This window comes from Citrus clementina, unplaced genomic scaffold (genome assembly GCF_000493195.1).
Source record: "Citrus clementina cultivar Clemenules unplaced genomic scaffold, Citrus_clementina_v1.0 scaffold_3, whole genome shotgun sequence".
NCBI lineage: Eukaryota > Viridiplantae > Streptophyta > Magnoliopsida > Sapindales > Rutaceae > Citrus > Citrus x clementina.
This window is the reverse complement of record NW_006262339.1, coordinates 24336262-24354563: the sequence shown is the minus strand read 5'-3', so window position 1 is coordinate 24354563 and position 18302 is coordinate 24336262. Positions and strand designations below refer to the sequence as shown.

Genomic DNA, 18302 nt, shown 5'->3' with positions numbered 1-18302 from the left:
TACTTGCATTGTTTGGGAAGCCAAACAATGGCTGATATTTGTTTGGGAAGCCACGTGTAATTATGCCGTGGGCAAGCAAAATACTGCGCTTGATGAATCTTTTGAGGCTTGGTCACAGGTATTTCATGCCGTGCATCATCTTGCCTTATTCTTTTTAAAGAAATGACCTTGCCCTAATTTTCCTTTCAAGTTTAAACTTAATGAGCTTTTATTACATCCTTTATTGTTGAAATGCTTGTGCTAATCATAGTATTTTCAAAATTTCCGCCCCAGTTGATTATAAATTTTGTATGAATGTTACAAGATAAAACTTACCTTTAAAATGTTAACGAACCTGTGAGATTGGACTTCTCTTTAAGACCTTGAATTAAGTGGAGGGTGTTTTGGGGTTAATAAACCAGGAACTATGCATATACATGGCCAATGAGGAATCCTACTTGTACAGAATAAGGTTGCACAAGACAGTTAAATAGATGACGCAATGGAGACGTCTCTGTATCGACTCAATTCAAACTAATTGTACAACTTCATTTCTGAAGGAGTCACCATTTTTAGTCCCATCTGGAGAATGTGTACGTCTGGTGTTAATGCTTATAATGAAAATGATGCAGTATGTTTGGTGTTTTTCAATTTAAAAATGTGTCTAATAGTGTATTTTCAGAATTGGACTATAAAAATAGAAATAGAGAAAACGATATAAAATTAAGGTAATATAGGACGAAAAACAGTATGGACAAGGAAGCAGTAATATTTGGTGTTTTTCATTTTTTTCAATAAAAAAATGAAAACAAAATTTTCAATATCTATTCATCATTTTTTGGGAAAAAAAAAGAAGCTTAAAGAATAAATGAAAGGGTGATTTAAAACAAAAATGTGATTGGTGTTTGAATAATGACCCTCTCGGTTAGGCAAAACAGTCACATAATCATTTTTTTTAAAACACAAACCTTTTGGTTCAGAAATAATCACACAAATCCCAATCTTTTAGCTAAAAAAGAGTTTGTGTATCTCAAAAGAGACATGTGTGACATTTTCTAAAAACAAAATATCTTTATAGTTATTTTGCCAAATCACGTGGTGCCTTTAGAAATAGGATAGATTTTAATTTGCCCCCAATTTAAAATGAAAATCTTTAATTTATCACCTAAAAGTATAAAAATATCAAGTTACCCCATTTATTGTTAAAAAGATTAAAACAAAAAAACCATCAACACATTCCTTATTTGCCCCTCATCTTTTGGACGGAAATGAAGAATAAATTGAGGTTTACATTGAGAGCAAATTAGAGATTATCATTTTATTTGGGAATGAATTAAACTTTATCCTTAGAAATAAAAAATTCAAGAGAAGTACATCAAAAAAGGTAATATAGTTTTCACTTTTTATGGAGTATTTGGGTAAGGGTATTTGCACCCCACTATTTTTGTAAACCCACCTTACTTCTAGAAACTAATTGCAATGAATTCACAATATTTAAAAAAAAAATACAAATTAATAAAAATTTTGTATAGTTAATCAGTTAAATCCTTCTATTAATTTTTTTCTTGGGTTTTTTGACCATCTTTAATCATAAAACTTTAATACAAGTTTTATTTTAGTATTTTATTATTATGATATATAGCGACTAAATTACCATAATAAACATGAGTTATTGTATCTAATAATTTATGTATCTAGCTTATAATCTAATATTTTTAAATAAAATTTAATTGTTTTTTCTTTACTTTTATGTGTAAATTACATAAAAATTGACATCCCAATAATTTACACGAGTATCATGCCCTAAAGATACTATTTTAGCTTAATTAAAGATTAAAACTCATACTAATAAAATAGTATTAGAAACAATGAGTTTGGTACAAAATTAGAAAAATATTAAAGTTAAAGTAAATTCTTAATAGTTTTACCTTCTACAAAGTTCTTCTTTGTTTGAAAATTTTTAAGCATAGCATGTATGTTCTATAATTATTTTTAAAAAATGGAATGAGTTTGCAAAAATTATTGGACGGAAATACCAATCACCCGGAGTATTTTAGTAAAGCACCTGATATTCGTTTCAGACGAAGTATTATCATTTTGATTTTTGAGGAATATCAGTAAAATTTTCATATAATAGTGGAATAAGCCCAATAAATAATTATATAAAAAGTTTTAGTAGTCTCATAGAGGTGGAAGCAGGGAAGGAGCAGGCCAAGCCAGGCCACAGAAAATATTCATTTGAAAAAGCAAGAAAAGAATGAGCGTGTGGATGGTAAGGGCTCGGGCTCCCTCTTTCATTATTCCAATAACAACACTCAGGATTGGAAATGGAAATGGAGATGTAAAAGGCCTGCGCTTGCCCCTATTGAGCAATAAGAGTTGGCAGTTTCAGTTGCAGTTCCAGCAGAGGAATAAGGAGAAGAAGAAGAGACAAAATGTTACCATCAGTTATACTAACAGTAGCAGTGGAGGGGATTCTGCTTCTGCGGCACTGGAATTGGAGGTTAATGAGATAAGGGAGAGTTGCAAAATGTGGAAATGGAAGGGTCAGTACTCCATCAATTACTTGGTTTCTTCAACTCCAAATTCACATCCCAATTCTCCTCCTCTACTCCTTGTCCATGGCTTTGGTGCCTCCATTCCTCACTGGCGCAGGTTAGCGAGATAAGATTGCTCTTTCTTGTTGTGAATTGTGTAGCGGGTTAATTATTGGGTGCATAAAAACGTAGCTCCTTTATTGTGAGTTCAATTCAAATTACGTTCTGGGCATTTTCGACTATATTTTTTTTTAGTATGGAGCATGTCTTTCCCTTATGTATGTAATATCTCTGACTCTGTTATGTATTATGAAGTTCAGGGATGCATTTATATGTGTTATACTTCTAATAATTAATTAAGATGAATGAAGCAAAAGAATAATGAAGGTAAATCTATTCGTTATTTCCTGGTGCATTGGCATTAACACCTAGTTCTATTCCTTGCACCTAGATGATGACAAACCGGTGATCTGAGTTTCAGGGTTCCATTTCATATTACCCTTTTATGGATATAGGCTTCTTCCATTTTCCGATTCTTAATCTAGTGAAAAAGTATTCATTTTACTGCTCCGTTGAAAAGGGGAATGAAAATTTGCTTGTGCACCATTCCTTTATCCTATTAAATAATGTGAGGAATTGATATTTTTCTTGTCATCTCTGAAGTAATTTCAGGAATATTGGCACCCTGGCAAAGAGCTACACGGTTTATGCAATTGACCTTCTTGGATTTGGTGCTTCAGATAAGCCAGCTGGTTATTCATATACCATGGAGGGATGGGCTCAGGTATGCAATGTTCCCTAGCCAGAAGTTGGATCTTTTGTCATCAATCGCTTGACCTTTAGTTATTTTCCTTGCTAACTTGAGTGAGATTCACTGATACAGCTAATATTGGATTTCTTGGATGAAGTTGTTAAGAAGCCAACTGTGCTTATAGGTAACTCGGTTGGAAGCCTAGCTTGTGTTATTGCTGCCTCAGGTATATTTATTTTAACTTCCCCTTGGACATCAGATATTCTTCAACTTGCTTGCAAAGAAACACTTGCACGTAATTATCCTTTTTGGTATCTATGGTTTACGATAAACCTGCTATATTTTCTACCATAAGAATCCAGTCAAACCCTTGTTCGAGGGCTTGTTCTGTTGAATTGTGCTGGTGGCATGAACAACAAGGCAATTGTTGATGATTGGAGAATCAAGCTATTGTTCCCATTGCTTTGGTTCATTGATTTTTTGTTGAAGCAAAGGCCAATTGCTTCTGCTATATTTGAGCGTGTGAAACAAGGTATTTTCTCTTCTCTCTATTCAGTCCATTGTTCATTATCCCAAGACACTAGAGTCAAAATTAAAAAACTCTATGATGTGCATAAATTGGTGCTGTAGGGAAACACTGAGGAATATTTTACTGTCCATTTATGCAAATAAGGAATCTGTGGATGAAACACTGGTTGAGGTATTAATATTCTCCTCTTATATGCCATTTTAACCTGTTACAAAAATGGCTACTCAGAATTCATGAATCAACCTCAAAACTGCAGATCATACGAGAGCCTGCCAATGAGGAAGGGGCACTTGATGCATTTGTTTCGATTGTAACCGGCCCACCAGGGCCGAACCCAGTTCAATTGATGCCATCAATCTCTATACCTCTACTAGTTTTATGGGGTGATGAGGATCCATTCACACCCCTCGATGGACCTGTTGGTAAATACTTCTCATCTCTGCTTTCTAAACTCTCAAACGGGAAGTTAATTGTATTGAAAGGAGTAGGACATTGCCCCCATGACGACAGGCCTGAATTGGTCCACGAAAAGCTGCTTCCTTGGTTGGCTGAAACATTTAATTTCTGAGGAATTTACTTTCTCATCAGCAAGTTTTAACGAGCATTATATATTATTCCTATTGTAAAAAGACAAAACAACTCTTGTATTTATGTTGTATATATCAATTCTTATTCAACCGCTTGGTTATCTTTTGGCGCCGAAAGGAATGTTGGAGAAACTGATCTCTGACATGTTGTAGAAGCTCCAAATTGATTCAAGAAATATATCAAATTATTCAATAAAAAATCAAATTCAGCACAATAATAAAGAATAATGATTTAGTAATCCATATTGCTCATGTCAATGATATGTGAATGATAGGATCCAATTTTATACATGAAAAAGATACAATAATCTAAATCGAAATATAAGTTCACAGGCATCTTCAATCCTTTCCTTACAAGTCATTTTTTTAAATATAAATTCTAACCATAGACGATACCACATCAACTATGGAACCAAATGCATCATTCCAAATATGGAATTGGTAGAGATACTTGAAAAAGTGCATACATGTTTAAGCAAATGGATTCACAACTCAGGTGAGTTGAGTGAAAATGACACCTATCTCAGTCTTCTTCGTTACAGTTGAAACATGTGCTTGGGTCTTCCATTGACGTAGGATCTGGGGTGTGAAGTAAATGGATCCCACATTTTTTCACCCCGCAGCACTGGCACTCCAAAGGTGGAAAAACATTAAAGTGGACTGCCTCAAGAATGCAATTGCATTTCCAAAAACCATTAAAATCCTCTTCACAGAACAGATAGTGCCCCAAATGTAAGTGATATGATTCTACATAATTAACTCTGCTCTGAGATAATCGTGTGTCATGCGTACCACAATCTTTGGTGGTTTTCACTTTGAGCTCAAAAGAAAATGAAAACCATCTGCCACAATCTACATGACGGTCAGAAAATGCTAAAATAGCACTAAATGCAATGACCTGCACTCTGCTATTATTGAAGAAATCTGGTGGCATCTCCAAGTTTATAAAAGATCCCACACTTTGAAACTCAAACCACTTTGGAATTTCATTCCCAGGTAGTACTATATGACCTTTGCCCAGGGAAAAACCTCTCTGTACCAAAAAAACATAATTTTAAACCCCCAAAAAAAAATATTGTAGAAATTGTAAGTAGAGAGAGTTAAAGACACACATTTACCCATATTTCTTGCAAACGTACAGCTAGCATATGGCTTAGGGTATCTTCAACAATTCCTGCAGTAGAATCACCTTACAATTTAAAATTATTACTCCGTTATTGCTCCGGTAAAAAAAAATTGCCTGTAAGATTCATAACTTAGAGAACAAACCTAAAAATGGTTGCAGTGCCAAGCAACCTCGTTCAAGGAATGGAGACTTTTGTACGAATTGGAACCTCTCACCATAACTTAAGAGGAGGTATCCCGACACGAAAAGTTGGATAATGCTTTCTGGTATTCTCTCAATATTGGTTTTCGCTAGATTAAATGTTATTGGCGAGGATAATTGGCCAAGACATTCGGGCAATCTCTGAAGATTTGAGCAACCACAGAGATTAAGAACTCCAAGAGATTTCAATCTATAGAGGCTGCTTGGGAGACTCTTAAGCCTTTTACAATTTGAAAGGTCTAAGTATCCGAGCCTAAGTAGACGCTCAATTGATGAGGGCAGTTCTTCAATTGCAGTCCCCCTTAAAAATAACCAGCTTATATTACCTGATGAGATCTCTGGAAGCCTTTTCAGTTTTGGGCAGCCCGAAAGATCAAGTTTGGTAAGAAATTCCAAGTTAATTATTCCAGATGGAAGACTTTTCAGGCTTTTGCTACCTCTTAGATTCAAGATAACCAGCTTGTTCAGACAGGGCATCAACGTGGGATTTGGAATTTTGGCAATTAGCTTATGGCAGGCAGCATGGATTATCCGGTTTAACTTACTATAATGCTGCTCGGTCAAAAAAGAGGCCAAGACAAAATCGTTACCACGTATAATAATTTAATGTTGTTATTGAGAGATTGCACATATATAATAAGATATGCATACCTTCACACAATCCCAAAGTTGTTCAATGTCATTATCAGGCACTTCAAGTAACATAAGCTTCTCTGCACTGAGGTTTGAGGGAAATGACTTCAATGGATATCCATGCCAGTGAAGATATTTCACTTCAGCAAATCCAGGGTCTTGCAAATAAGACATCTTACATTTGTTCTCTCCATTGAATAATGAACTATAGAACTTTAAAAATCTCAATTTAGGCATCTTTGTGAAAGTATTGGGATTTAGACGGAGCTCTTTTACTTTTGACATATCCAAACATATGCCTTCAATTTTTTCTGTCCCCTAAAAATAAATGAAAAAGCAATAAAGTTAAAATCAAATGAAAGATATGTGTATTCCACCAATGAATCGCCCTTCAACAATACATAGGGATAATTTTTGGGGCAATTTTCTCACTAATTCACAATTAGAGGTAGCTTGTAGTTATTGCTAGGCAGTTAAACTTTTAATTGCAAATGCACAAAGAAACATAATAAAACAAGTAATACTTAATATAAAAATTCCGTCTGTGTACTATACAAATTGGCATATCAATTATGCTTGCAAACGATTATGCAAGTTATCATGGCATTTATAATTTATTGCTATGTCATCTAACCGCTCTGGTTTTTTCCAATCATTGTTGCTCTTCTATTAATTCTAAGACTCATCAGTTCGAGCAGATATAAATATATTCATATCAAGTTTGTAAATGCTAGAATATTTCAAAATAATTATACACAACAAACTGCTTACCGTGTTATATGTAAGAACTTCATAGATATCCTCATGATGCCACAACCTACTGCGGTTTCCAGGATTAATTGATTCTTGCCGAACAATTTCCCTACCCAACTCTTGTAGTAAATCATGCATTCTTATCTTGTTGTACGAACCAATAGCAATGAGAGATTTATCAACAAGAACACTTATTCCTATTTCTGGGTAGAAACCGCTTGCATTATGGAATTTCATTACTAGATTTACATCCTCGCCTTGAAAGAAACAAGCAACATCAAGGAAAATATTTTTCTCCTTATCATCCAAACTATCGTAACTTATTTTTAATACCTCTAGGATACTTGGATGGAGGATTCTTTGCAATTTCTTTATTGCACTTTCCCAGACTTCCTTTTCTCTTTCATATAGAAAGCAACCCAAAACTTTAATAGCTAAAGGAACACCTTGAGCATATTTCATTACCTTGCTTGAAAATTCCTCGTAACCAACGTCAGGATGGTTTTGTTTGAAGGCATGTCGACTGAAAAGCTCAAGAGCGTGATGATATTCTAATGCCTCCATCTCATATATTTTTCTCACCCCCCAATTTCTAAGCACTTGTTTATTTCTGGTGGTTATTATGATTCGACTCACAGGCGTCAAACAATCAAGACTTCCAATTATAGATTCTAATTGGCTGAAGCAAGTCACATCATCAAAAACAATCAGAACCTTCATGCGGCTGAGCCTTCTAAAATTAAGACCAATATCAAGACTCACATTTTTATCTTTCAATAAATTTGAAAGAAGTTTTTGTCGCAAGCAAGCTAATCCTCCCGGTTTTTGTGACTCTTCTCTAACATTTTCAAGGAAGCAAGAACCTTTAAAACCGCTAGAGATTTTGTAAAAAATAGCTCTAGCGATTGTTGTTTTGCCTATACCACCAATGCCCCAAATCCCTAAAGCGTAAACATCTTTCGACTGAGCACCTAGTAGAGACTCAATTTCCTCAACTCTTGATTCTACTCCAACCAGATGGTTTTTGTTATCATTCCGCCAAAAAACTTGATCCAGCAGTCTCTTCAAAATGTGGCGAACAACTTCATTTATAAGTTCCGATTCAGGCCTACCAAATACATAAAATTAGCAGCAGTAACTTCAAATAGAAGGGATTTGCATAAAATTTGAAATAAAGGAGATTGCTAGTTTTCCTATTGAAATTAATATATACCACTTATTTTTTTTCATAAGGATAATATTGCAAAGTGATGGTACCAGGACTCCAGGAGAGTTATTAAATATTGTAAAAATAGTCAAAATAAGTGGTATATATTGATTTGAGTAAGGAAATTTCCAATTTCCCTATAAATTAATAACTCTTTAATTACAGGAATATGTTATATGTGGAAGAGATTTTTTTTTTCCCTAATGGTATATGAGTAAGAGATTGAAATTGATTAAAAAACGACAGAACACCATTAATTTTGTTAAAATATATTGTAAACCTCTGGAGCTTTTATTATTAATTCTGCAAAAATTCTTTTATAGGAGTTCAAAAGTGGGGAAGTTCAAGAAGTCTAGAATTTGATGCATGAAAAAATTTAAAAGTGTAGTTTATCATCTGGAAAATTTAACTAAGAGTGCTGCGTGAATTTTATTTACAATGTTGAATATTAGTATGAGAAATTAAAGGTAACGTTTCACCTGATGTTAAGAGAATTAAAGCCGGACAAACTGGCTGCTTCCTTCAAAGCTTTCCTCCAACTCCGCAGCTTCTCTGGATTCTCCTTAAATCTTTCTTCAAGCTTCGAAAATGAAATCCCAAAAGGCCCTGTTTGGTTTCTCGCGTCTGATGGATCAACCCGATAGAAAACCGGAATCACAATCTGTTCACACTCTTTCTTGCACTCGAGGATCTTGACAAGCTCATCGAGACACCATCTGGAAGAAGCGTACGATTCAGAGAAAATGATAACTGAAATGGGTGATGCTTCAATTGCACTCACAAGAGACTCTGAAATTTCATCTCCTCTGTTGAGCTGGTCATCAATGAAAGTTTGGATATTTTGTCGCGACAGAGCTGAATAGAGATGGCTAGTAAAGTTGTCACGGGTGTCCTCTCCTCTGAAACTAACAAAAACATCATATTTCTTGTTGTTTCGATAAGAAGAAGCCATAATAAACAGAAACAGTTGAATTGATTAGAGAGAGATTTTGATTCGGATGAAAACAATTATTGAACCAAATGTGCGTGACTCTGTAGAATAAATCGATGCCATGAACCTTCCTTCAAGTTCCGTGATAATTTTTCAATTTCATCTCATTGTCCAACCACCGTGCACTCCACGATGATTGATTAATTCCACCACTTTGTAGACTTCTAGCTGAAAATTCCACATGAACACCAGACTTTTCAACATACGGCTTTTCAACATAAATCGATTTTGATGGGAGGAAAACAATTATTGAATCCAATGTGCGTGACTCTGTAGAATAAACCGATGCTATGAACCTCCCTTGAAGTTCGGTGATAATTTTTTCAACATCTCATTGTCCAAGCACCGTGGACTGTACGATGACTGAATTTACTTTGTGGACTTTTTGCTGAAATTTCCACATGAACACCATACTTTCAACACACGGCTTCTGTGCTTTCACACTCACAAGTCATAACTATCAGCAACGACCAGGGAGATATTTTAATTTTTATCGCTCAATTTATCGTATCAGTCCTCGTCTCTCAGTTAATTGTATTTAATTTTGAAAATTATCTTATTTATCATTTTTGTTTAAAACAAAAGCTACCTAACCTTTTTTTTCCCTTAATGTTGCTTGTTTATTTATTTATTTGTTTTTTGGGGAACTTATGTCTAAGTTTTAGATTTTTACATTTGAATACAAAAAGTGAATTTTGTGACTTTTATCAAAATGAAAACATATATTGAATGGAAAGTAAATACTATATCTTAAAGATATTTCTATTAAATATAGTTATTTCTTAAACTATAAAGTTTAATCCATTTATTCATTTTGACTTATAAGGACAAAAATGTCAAATAACCATGTTTGTTTAAAAAAAATTATAAAAAAATAAGATGTCACTTAATTTTCAGATATTAAAAAAAATAAACATATTATTTAGACATTTATGTTAAGACTTCACCCAAATTCAAGCCTATTCAAATTTTAAATAATAAAAAAAGCTACCTTAGTACTCTTTGAGTCTCTCGAGTAGTGATGAAAATTAATTTTATTTGATTTTCTATGTTGGACTAGGCTTCAATTGTATATTATTGTATCTTATGTTTGAGAATCTTTTAAACTATTTTAAAAATCGATATTATCTACCAAACAAACATTTTATTTCAACTACTTTTGACTTATTTGACCCATAAATTAAATAATGGATGGTGCGTTCGGTTAGTTTCTCAATAAAATAGATCTAGAAACTGATGTAGTTCAAAAAGGCATCTTTTGTTATCACACTAGTAGCAGAAGTAAATATGCGAAATAAAATATTGGAAATATATTCGTGAGGAATAATAATTGTGGAAAATATAATTGATGAAACTTTATAGGTACAAAGAATAATAATCATAATAGTAAACTGTATGAATTAACAGTGCTGCGAGACACAATATTGTTTTCCTCAAGACGTTATTTACTCCCTCTTCCAATTGAGTGATATACATAAGTTAAGCAAATATGCCTCCATGATATAATGAAGTGCTTGTGTATATTTGCCTGTATTATGCACTAACAAAAGCAAACCTAAATGTCCTTGTATGTTGTAAGCTTACGAAAATTAATATATTGTTCCTGCAAAAAATAATATATTAAGGATTTGATGCATAAAATATAGATGTATTATGCAGAAATTCGTTTTAGGAAAGAGGGGTTAAAATAAAAAAGAAAAAAAAGAGTGGTGCAAGAAGATATATGGATCACGAAATGGCGTAACTTCTATTTATAGAAAATGTTGCGACTTTTATTTATAGATAATCATGTGCTCCTTCATTTAGGTTGTCTTTTTACTTTTATTTATAGGCAATGTTCTATGCTCTAGTGTGAATTTGTGTTGCTTGCACCAAATCCCTTGAAGGTAATTGCATGCACCTGATCCCTCCAAAGTTATTACATGAATGTTTTGTTCCAAGAACTGATTTTAGCATTTTCTCCTATTATTAATAATCATTAGAAAAAGGAAAACAATAAAAATAGATTCATGAAAATATCAGTCTTCTACGTTACAGTTGAAACATCTGCTTGGATCTTACATTGAATTCATAGAATCTGGGGTGTGAAGTAAATGGATCCCACATTTTTTCACCCCGCAGCACTGGCACTCCAAAGGTGGAAAAACATTAAATTGGACAGCCTCAGGAATGCAATTGCATTTCCAAAAACCTTTAAAATCCTCTTCACAGAACAGATAGTACCCCAAATGTAAGTGATCTGATTCTACATAATTAACTCTGCTCTGAAATAATCGTGTGTCATGCGGACCACAATCTTTAGTGGTTTTCACTTTGAGCTCAAAAGAAAATGAAAACCATCTGCCACAATCTACATGACGGTCTGAAAATGCTAAAATAGCACTAAATGCAATGCCCTGCACTCCGCTATTATTGAAGAAATCTGGTGGCATCTCCCAGGTTATAAAAGATCCCACACTTTGGAACTTAAACCAATTTGGAATTTCATTCCCAGGTAGTACGATATGAACCTTGTCCGTGGAAAAATCTCCCTATACCAAAAAATCATAATTTTAAACCCCAAAAAAAAAATTGTATAAATTGAAAGGAAACAGAGTTAAAGACACCTTTTCCCGTATTTCTTTCCAACGGACAGCTAGCACATAGCCCATATGCTGAATTCTCAGGGCATCTTCAACAATTCCTGCAGTATAATTACCTTTCAATTTAAAATTATTGCTCTGCTCAAAAGACACTGCTATAAGATTCAGAACTTAGAGAATAAACCTAATAATGATTGCAGTGGGCAATGATCGGCATCTAACCCTCGTGCAAGGAATGGAGGCTTTGGTAAGGATTGAAGCCTCTCACTATAATTTAAGAGGAGGTATCGCAACACAAAAAGTTGGATAATGCTTTCTGGTATTCTCTCAATATTGGTTTTCGCTAGATTCAATAATATTGGCGAGGATAACTGGCCAAGACATTCGGGCAATCTCTGAAGATTTGAGCAACCATGGAGATCAAGAACTCCAAGAGATTTCAACTTACATAGGCTGCTTGGGAGACACTTAAGCCTTTTACAATCTGAAAGGTCCAAGTACCCGAGCCTATGTAGAAGCTCAATTGATGAGGGCAGTTCTTTAATTGCAGTCCCCCTTAAAAGTAACCAGCTTATATTACCTGATAAGATCTCCGGAAGCCTCTTCAGTTTTGATCAGCCCGAAAGATCAAGTTTGATAAGAAATTCCAAATTAAATATTCTAGCTGGAAGACTTTTCAGGCTTTTGCTACCTCTTAGATTCAAGATAACTAGCTTGTTCAGACTTGGCATCAACGTGGGATTTGGAGTTTTGGCAATTAGCTTATTGCAGGCAGCATGGATTATCTGGTTTAGCTTACTATAATGCTGCTCGGTCAAAAAAGAGGCCAAGACAAAATCGTTACCACGTATAATAATTTAATGTTGTAATTTGAAAGATTGCACATGTATAATAGGGTATGCATACCTTCACACAATCCCAAAGTCGTTCAATGTCACTATCAGGCACTTCAAGTAACACAAGTTTCTCTGCACTAAGGTTTGAAGGCAATGACTTCAACGGATATCCATACCAGTGAAGATATTTCACTTCAGCAAATCTGGGATCTTGCAAATAAGATATCTTACATTTGTTCTCTCCATTGACTGATGAACTATAGAACTTTAAAAATCTCAATTTAGGCATCTTTGTGAAAGTATTAGGATTTAGACGGATCTCTTTTACTTTTGATATATCCAAACAGATGCCCTCAATTTTTTCTGTCCCCTAAAAATAAATAAAAAAAATAAAGTTAAAATCAAATGAAAGATGATATATATATTCCACTAATGAATTGCACTTCAACCCCACCAAGAAAAAATTTTTGGGGCAATTTTGTCACTAATTTACAATTAGAGGTAGCTTAGTTATTAATTCAAATTTTATTTATTCTTGCATGGAGTTTATGTGGGATTGGAGTGGGGCTCTCTGTCATTACTGGAATCAAATTTCAATAATTCATGTTTATAGTTATTGCTACGCAGTTAAACTCTTACTTGCAAATGCACAAAGAAACCTAATAACACAAGTAATAATTAACATAAAAATTCTGCATGTGTAATAGACAAATTTACATATCAACTATGCTTGCAAACGGTTATGCAAATTGTCATTGCATGTATAATTTATTGCTACGTCATCTAACCACGTCATCTAACCACTATTGTTTTTTCTAATCATTGCCACTCCTCCATTAATTCTAAGACTCACGAGTGCGAGCGTATGTAAATATATTCACATCAAGTTTTTAAACACTACATTATTCCAAAATAATAATACACAACAAACTGCTTACCGTATTATACGTAAGAACTTCATAGATATCTTGATGATGCCAGAGCCTACTGCGGTTTTCAGGATTAGTTGATTCTTGTCGAACAATTTCCCGACCCAATTCTTGTAGTAAATCATGCATTGTTATCTTGTTGTATGAATCAATAGCAATGAGAGACTTATCAACAAGAACACTCATTCCTATTTCTGGGTTGAAGCCACTTGCATTAAAAAATTTCATTACTAGATCTACATCCTCACCTTGAAAGAAACAAGCAACATCAAGGAAAATATTTTTCTCCTTATCGTCCAAACTATCATAACTTATTTTTAATACCTCAAGAATACTTGGATGGAGGATTCTTTGCAATTTATCTATTGCACTTTCCCAGACTTCTTTTTCCCTTTTATGCAGAAAGCAACCCAAAACTTTAAGAGCTAAAGGAACACCTTGAGCATATTTCATTACTTTGCTTGAAAGTTCCTCATAACCAACGTCAGGATGGTTTTGTTTGAAGGCATGTCGACTAAAAAGCTCAATAGCGTGATGATATTCTAATGCCTTCATCTCATAGATTTTCCTCACCCCCCAATTTCTAAGCACTTGTTTATTTCTGGTGGTTATTATGATTCGACTCACAGGCGTCAACCAATCAAGACTTCCAATTAAAGATTCTAATTGGCTGAAGCAAGTCACATCATCAAAAACAATCAAAACCTTCATGCGGCTGAGCCTTCTAAAATTGAGGTCAATATAAGGCATCACATTTTTATCCTTCAATAAATTTGAAAGAAGTTTTTGTCGTAAGCAAGCTAATCCTCCTGGTCTTTGTGACTCATCTCTAACATTTTCGAGGAAGCAAGAACCTTCAAAATCACCCGAGATTTTGTCGAAAATAGCTCTAGCAATTGCTGTTTTGCCTATACCACCAATGCCCCAAATCCCTAAAGCATAAACATCTTTCCACTCAACACCTAATAGGGATTCAATTTCCTCAACTGTTGATTCCACTCCAACCAGCTGGTTTTTGTTATCACGGGGCTGAAACACTTCATCCAGTAGTCTCTTCAAAATGTGATTAACAACTTCATTTGTAAGTTCCGACTCACACCTAGCAAATACATAAAATTAGCCAAAGTAACTTCAAATTAATACGAGGAATTTGCATTAAGTATGAAATAAGGGAGATTGTCAGTTTTCTTATTGAAATTAATATATACCACCACTAGTCCACAATCTCCCAGTAAATTAATAACTCTTAAATTACAAGAATATGTGTGAGTTTTTTTTTTTTGGGAAATTATCACTGCACTACCTCTCTTTTGTCTTATGCTCATCCAATAGCCACAAAATTTTAATATATTCTTTTCACCACCTTTCTTTTTAAATTTGTATCAATTAGCCACTTTTACACTAACACCGTTAAATAATTTAAACAAACTGACAAATTTACCCCTAAATAAACTAAAAGATCATTTTATTTTATAAAAATTTTGAAAAATAAAAAATTATAATTAAACATAAATCCCAAATAGAGGTGCGCAGCCAATTTTTATTAAATTTAGATTTTACAAAATTTTAATAATTATTTTTATTAAATTATAATTTTGCAATATTTTAATAAAAATAACTGAATTTATTATTAAAAAATTATAATTTTGTAAACTTTTATTAAAATAAATGAATTTATTTATTAAAAAAATCCCAAAATTTTAATAATTTAGGGGATTTTTATTAAATCCCAAAATTTATAATTATTTTTATAATTATAACTTTTTATTAAAATAATATTTATTAAAAAATAAAATTTTAATTTTGGGATTTATTTTTATTTAAATTTAGGAGTATTTTATAATTATAATTTTTTATTTTCAATGTTTTTCTAAAATAAAAATGGTCTTTTAATTTATTTAAGAGTAAAATTATCATTTCATTTAAATTATTTTACGATGTTAGTGCAAAAGTGGCTAATTGATACAAATTTTTAAAAAAAAAAATGTGGTGCAAAGAACATGTGAGAATTTTGTGGTGGTTGGATGAACATTAGGTAAAAGAGAGGTGGTGCAATGATAATTTCCCTTTTTTTTTATAATGGCGGCATATGAGTGAGAGGTTGCAATTGCTTAAAAACGACAGACCGCCACTAATTTTGTTAGATATATATTGTAAAATTCTCGAGCTTTTATTATTAATTCTTTCAAAATTATTTTGTAATTATGGGAGCACAAAAGTTGGGAAGTCAGGAAGTCTAGAATTTGATGCTTAAAAATTTTTAAAAGTGTAGTTTAGCATCTGGAAAATTTAAAAAAGAAAAAAGAAAAATACCCAATTCTTTATAGTTTTATTTTGAAAGAAATTAATTTGATTAGCAAGTAGCTTAATTTGACTAGCAAGTAGCTTAATGTTTTAGGCCCAGCTCCTATTCATATATCTTTACAGTGTTGAATATTAGTACACGAAATTAAAAGTAGCTTTTCACCTGATGTTAAGAGAATGAAAGCCAGACAAACTGGCTGCTTCCTTCAAAGCATTCCTCCAAGTCTGGAACTTCTCAGTATTCACCTTTAATCTTTCTTCGAGCTTCGAAAATGAATCCCCAAAACTCCCACTTTGGTTTCTCACGTCTGATGGATCAACCAGATAGAAAACCGGGATCACAATCTGTACATAATCTTTCTTGCACTCGAGGATCTTTACAAGTTCATCGAGACACCATCTGGAAGATGCATACCCTTCTGAGAAGACGATAACTGAAATGGCTGATGCTTCAATTGCATTTGCAAGTGACTCCGAAATTTCGTCTCCTCTGTTAAGTTGGTCATCAATGAAAGTTTGGATATTTTGTCGACACAGAGCAGAATAGAGATGGCTAGTAAAGTTGTCTCGGGTGTCCTCTCCTCTGAAACTAACAAAAACATCATACTTCTTGTTGTTTCGAGAAGAAGAAGCCATAATCAACAGAAACAGTTGAATTGATTAAAGAGAGATTTTGATTCGGATGAAAACAATTATTGAACCAAATGTGCGTGACTCTGTAGAATAAATCGATGCCATGAACCTTCCTTCAAGTTCCGTGATAATTTTTCAATTTCATCTCACTGTCCAAGCACCGTGCACTCCACGATGATTGATTAATTCAACTGCTTTGTAGACTTTTAGCTGAAAATTCCACACGAACACCATACTTTTCAACACACGGCTTCTGTGCTTTAATGCTCATAACTGCCAGCAATAAGTAGGGTGATATGTTACTTTTTATCTCTGAATTTATCTTATTGGTCCTCATCTCTCGATTAATTGTATTTAGTTTCAAAATTATTCTTTTTTGTTTTGTTTTAATAGCTCTTATTCATGTTCCTTAGCGTGGATTTTAAACATATGAAGTCTAACTTTTTTTTAAAAAAAATTAGCTATTTTTTTTTAACATATGTCTGATTTTTAGATATTTACATTTGAATTAAAAAAGTAAATTTTTGTTACCTTTACCGAAATGAAAAAAATGTTTGAATGAAAAATAAATACTGTATCCTAAAAATAAATTCTGACCTATTCAGATTTTAAATAAAAAATAAACGCTGGCTTAATGTCCTTTCAAGTCTCTTGAGTAGTAATGAAAATTAATTTTATTTAATCTTTCAATGTTGGATTAGGCTTCAATTGTATACCATTGTATCTTATGTTTGAAAATCTTTTAAAGTATTTTAAAATTGAGAGAAAAGGAAAATTGAGATTAAAAAATAATTTAATTTCAACTACTTATGAGTTGTTTGACCATAAACTGTATTATATGTCAAAGAACATGTTTAGCTGGATAAAATTGTTGGCTACATCCTTCATTAAAAGAAATGATATAATATATTAAAAATAATACAATCAATCACATGCAAGCCAAAAGGGAGCACATGTGGCTAACTAGCAAGCTGTCGGCTTAAAGCAAAGCACATGCATGCTATGTGCCTGTCATGCATGCATGATTGGAGGCAATGTATATATATAAAGAATTGAAGAAGCTGTCACCATTTTCATGAATCAAACTAAAACAAAGCAATTCAAAGAGAAAAGAAAAAGAAAGGAGAAGGTGAGAAGGGAAGAAAACAAAAGGAAAAGAGAAGAGGAAAAGAACAAAAGAAGAAAAGATGAAGAAAGAAGAGGAAAAGAACAGAAGAATAAAAGATGAAGAAGAAAAAATAAAGAAAAGAAAAACCGAGAGTGAAAAATAATTTTGAAAAGAGGAATTGAGAGGAAATATTATAGGAAAGAGAGTTGGATAGTTATATCTATATCCATTAAGTCAATAGGTAACGTATTTAAGAAATTTGAACAATTATGATTTAGTTTATGTCATATGTAAAAGTTTTTATATCAATTCTAACAGTTAATTTTTTAACCCTATATTTAGGAGAAATCCAAGAATTAAGGAATCTATAGGAGCTCCAACAAACCTCGGAGTGAAAAATGTTTTGTGAGTGGATTACTATTATTACTTATATGTATCCTACAAAGTATTTATGCTTGTTAGTATGATTTAGTATCATGTCATGATTATATGTACTCATATTATATGATTGATTGAATAATGAGATGTGATTGCCAGATACCATATGTGTACCCTTCCCCATAGGCTCTCTATATGTGTATTGAGAGTTAGATTACTCGGCCCTTGTGATGTAGTT

The 18302-nt window shown here is 33.1% G+C and overlaps 5 protein-coding genes across 8 annotated transcripts; 1 reads left to right on the top strand and 4 right to left on the bottom strand.

The window, feature by feature from the left end:
• Positions 1–2248: 2248 nt before the first annotated feature.
• On the top strand, positions 2249–4430 carry LOC18049622 (pheophytinase, chloroplastic). The gene is made up of 6 exons (XM_024187202.1): positions 2249–2634; positions 3189–3300; positions 3400–3493; positions 3623–3798; positions 3896–3967; positions 4053–4430. The coding sequence occupies exons 1-6, from the start codon at positions 2249–2251 to the stop codon at positions 4362–4364; spliced, it is 1152 nt and encodes a 383-aa protein (XP_024042970.1). The 3' UTR covers positions 4365–4430.
• Positions 4431–4906: 476 nt separating this feature from the next.
• Positions 4907–6630, bottom strand: LOC18049621 (disease resistance-like protein DSC1). Its single transcript, XM_024187201.1, has 4 exons — positions 6362–6630; positions 5653–6262; positions 5496–5557; positions 4907–5416 (listed from the first exon to the last, which is right to left on the bottom strand). The coding sequence occupies exons 1-4, from the start codon at positions 6626–6628 to the stop codon at positions 4907–4909; spliced, it is 1449 nt and encodes a 482-aa protein (XP_024042969.1). The 5' UTR covers positions 6629–6630.
• Positions 6631–6989: 359 nt separating this feature from the next.
• LOC112100328 (TMV resistance protein N-like) lies at positions 6990–9469 on the bottom strand. The gene is made up of 3 exons (XM_024189503.1): positions 8783–9469; positions 7115–8204; positions 6990–7018 (listed from the first exon to the last, which is right to left on the bottom strand). The coding sequence occupies exons 1-3, from the start codon at positions 9253–9255 to the stop codon at positions 7013–7015; spliced, it is 1569 nt and encodes a 522-aa protein (XP_024045271.1). The 5' UTR covers positions 9256–9469; the 3' UTR covers positions 6990–7012.
• A 1907-nt stretch (positions 9470–11376) lies between these two features.
• Positions 11377–13824, bottom strand: LOC18049620 (disease resistance protein RPS6). 4 transcript variants are annotated; one of them, XM_024189506.1, is made up of 5 exons: positions 13651–13824; positions 12783–13082; positions 12457–12682; positions 11901–11977; positions 11377–11825 (listed from the first exon to the last, which is right to left on the bottom strand). In XM_024189506.1, the coding sequence occupies exons 1-3, from the start codon at positions 13768–13770 to the stop codon at positions 12491–12493; spliced, it is 612 nt and encodes a 203-aa protein (XP_024045274.1). In that variant the 5' UTR covers positions 13771–13824; the 3' UTR covers positions 11377–11825; positions 11901–11977; positions 12457–12490. The 4 variants fall into 4 exon arrangements, with proteins under 4 accessions (XP_024045274.1, XP_024045273.1, XP_024045272.1 ...); XM_024189505.1 differs by having other exon boundaries at positions 11901–12682; XM_024189504.1 differs by having other exon boundaries at positions 11377–11977; positions 12061–12682.
• Positions 13773–16749, bottom strand: LOC112099744 (TMV resistance protein N-like). Its single transcript, XM_024187200.1, has 3 exons — positions 16109–16749; positions 13808–14740; positions 13773–13776 (listed from the first exon to the last, which is right to left on the bottom strand). The coding sequence occupies exons 1-3, from the start codon at positions 16579–16581 to the stop codon at positions 13773–13775; spliced, it is 1410 nt and encodes a 469-aa protein (XP_024042968.1). The 5' UTR covers positions 16582–16749.
• Positions 16750–18302: the final 1553 nt, after the last annotated feature.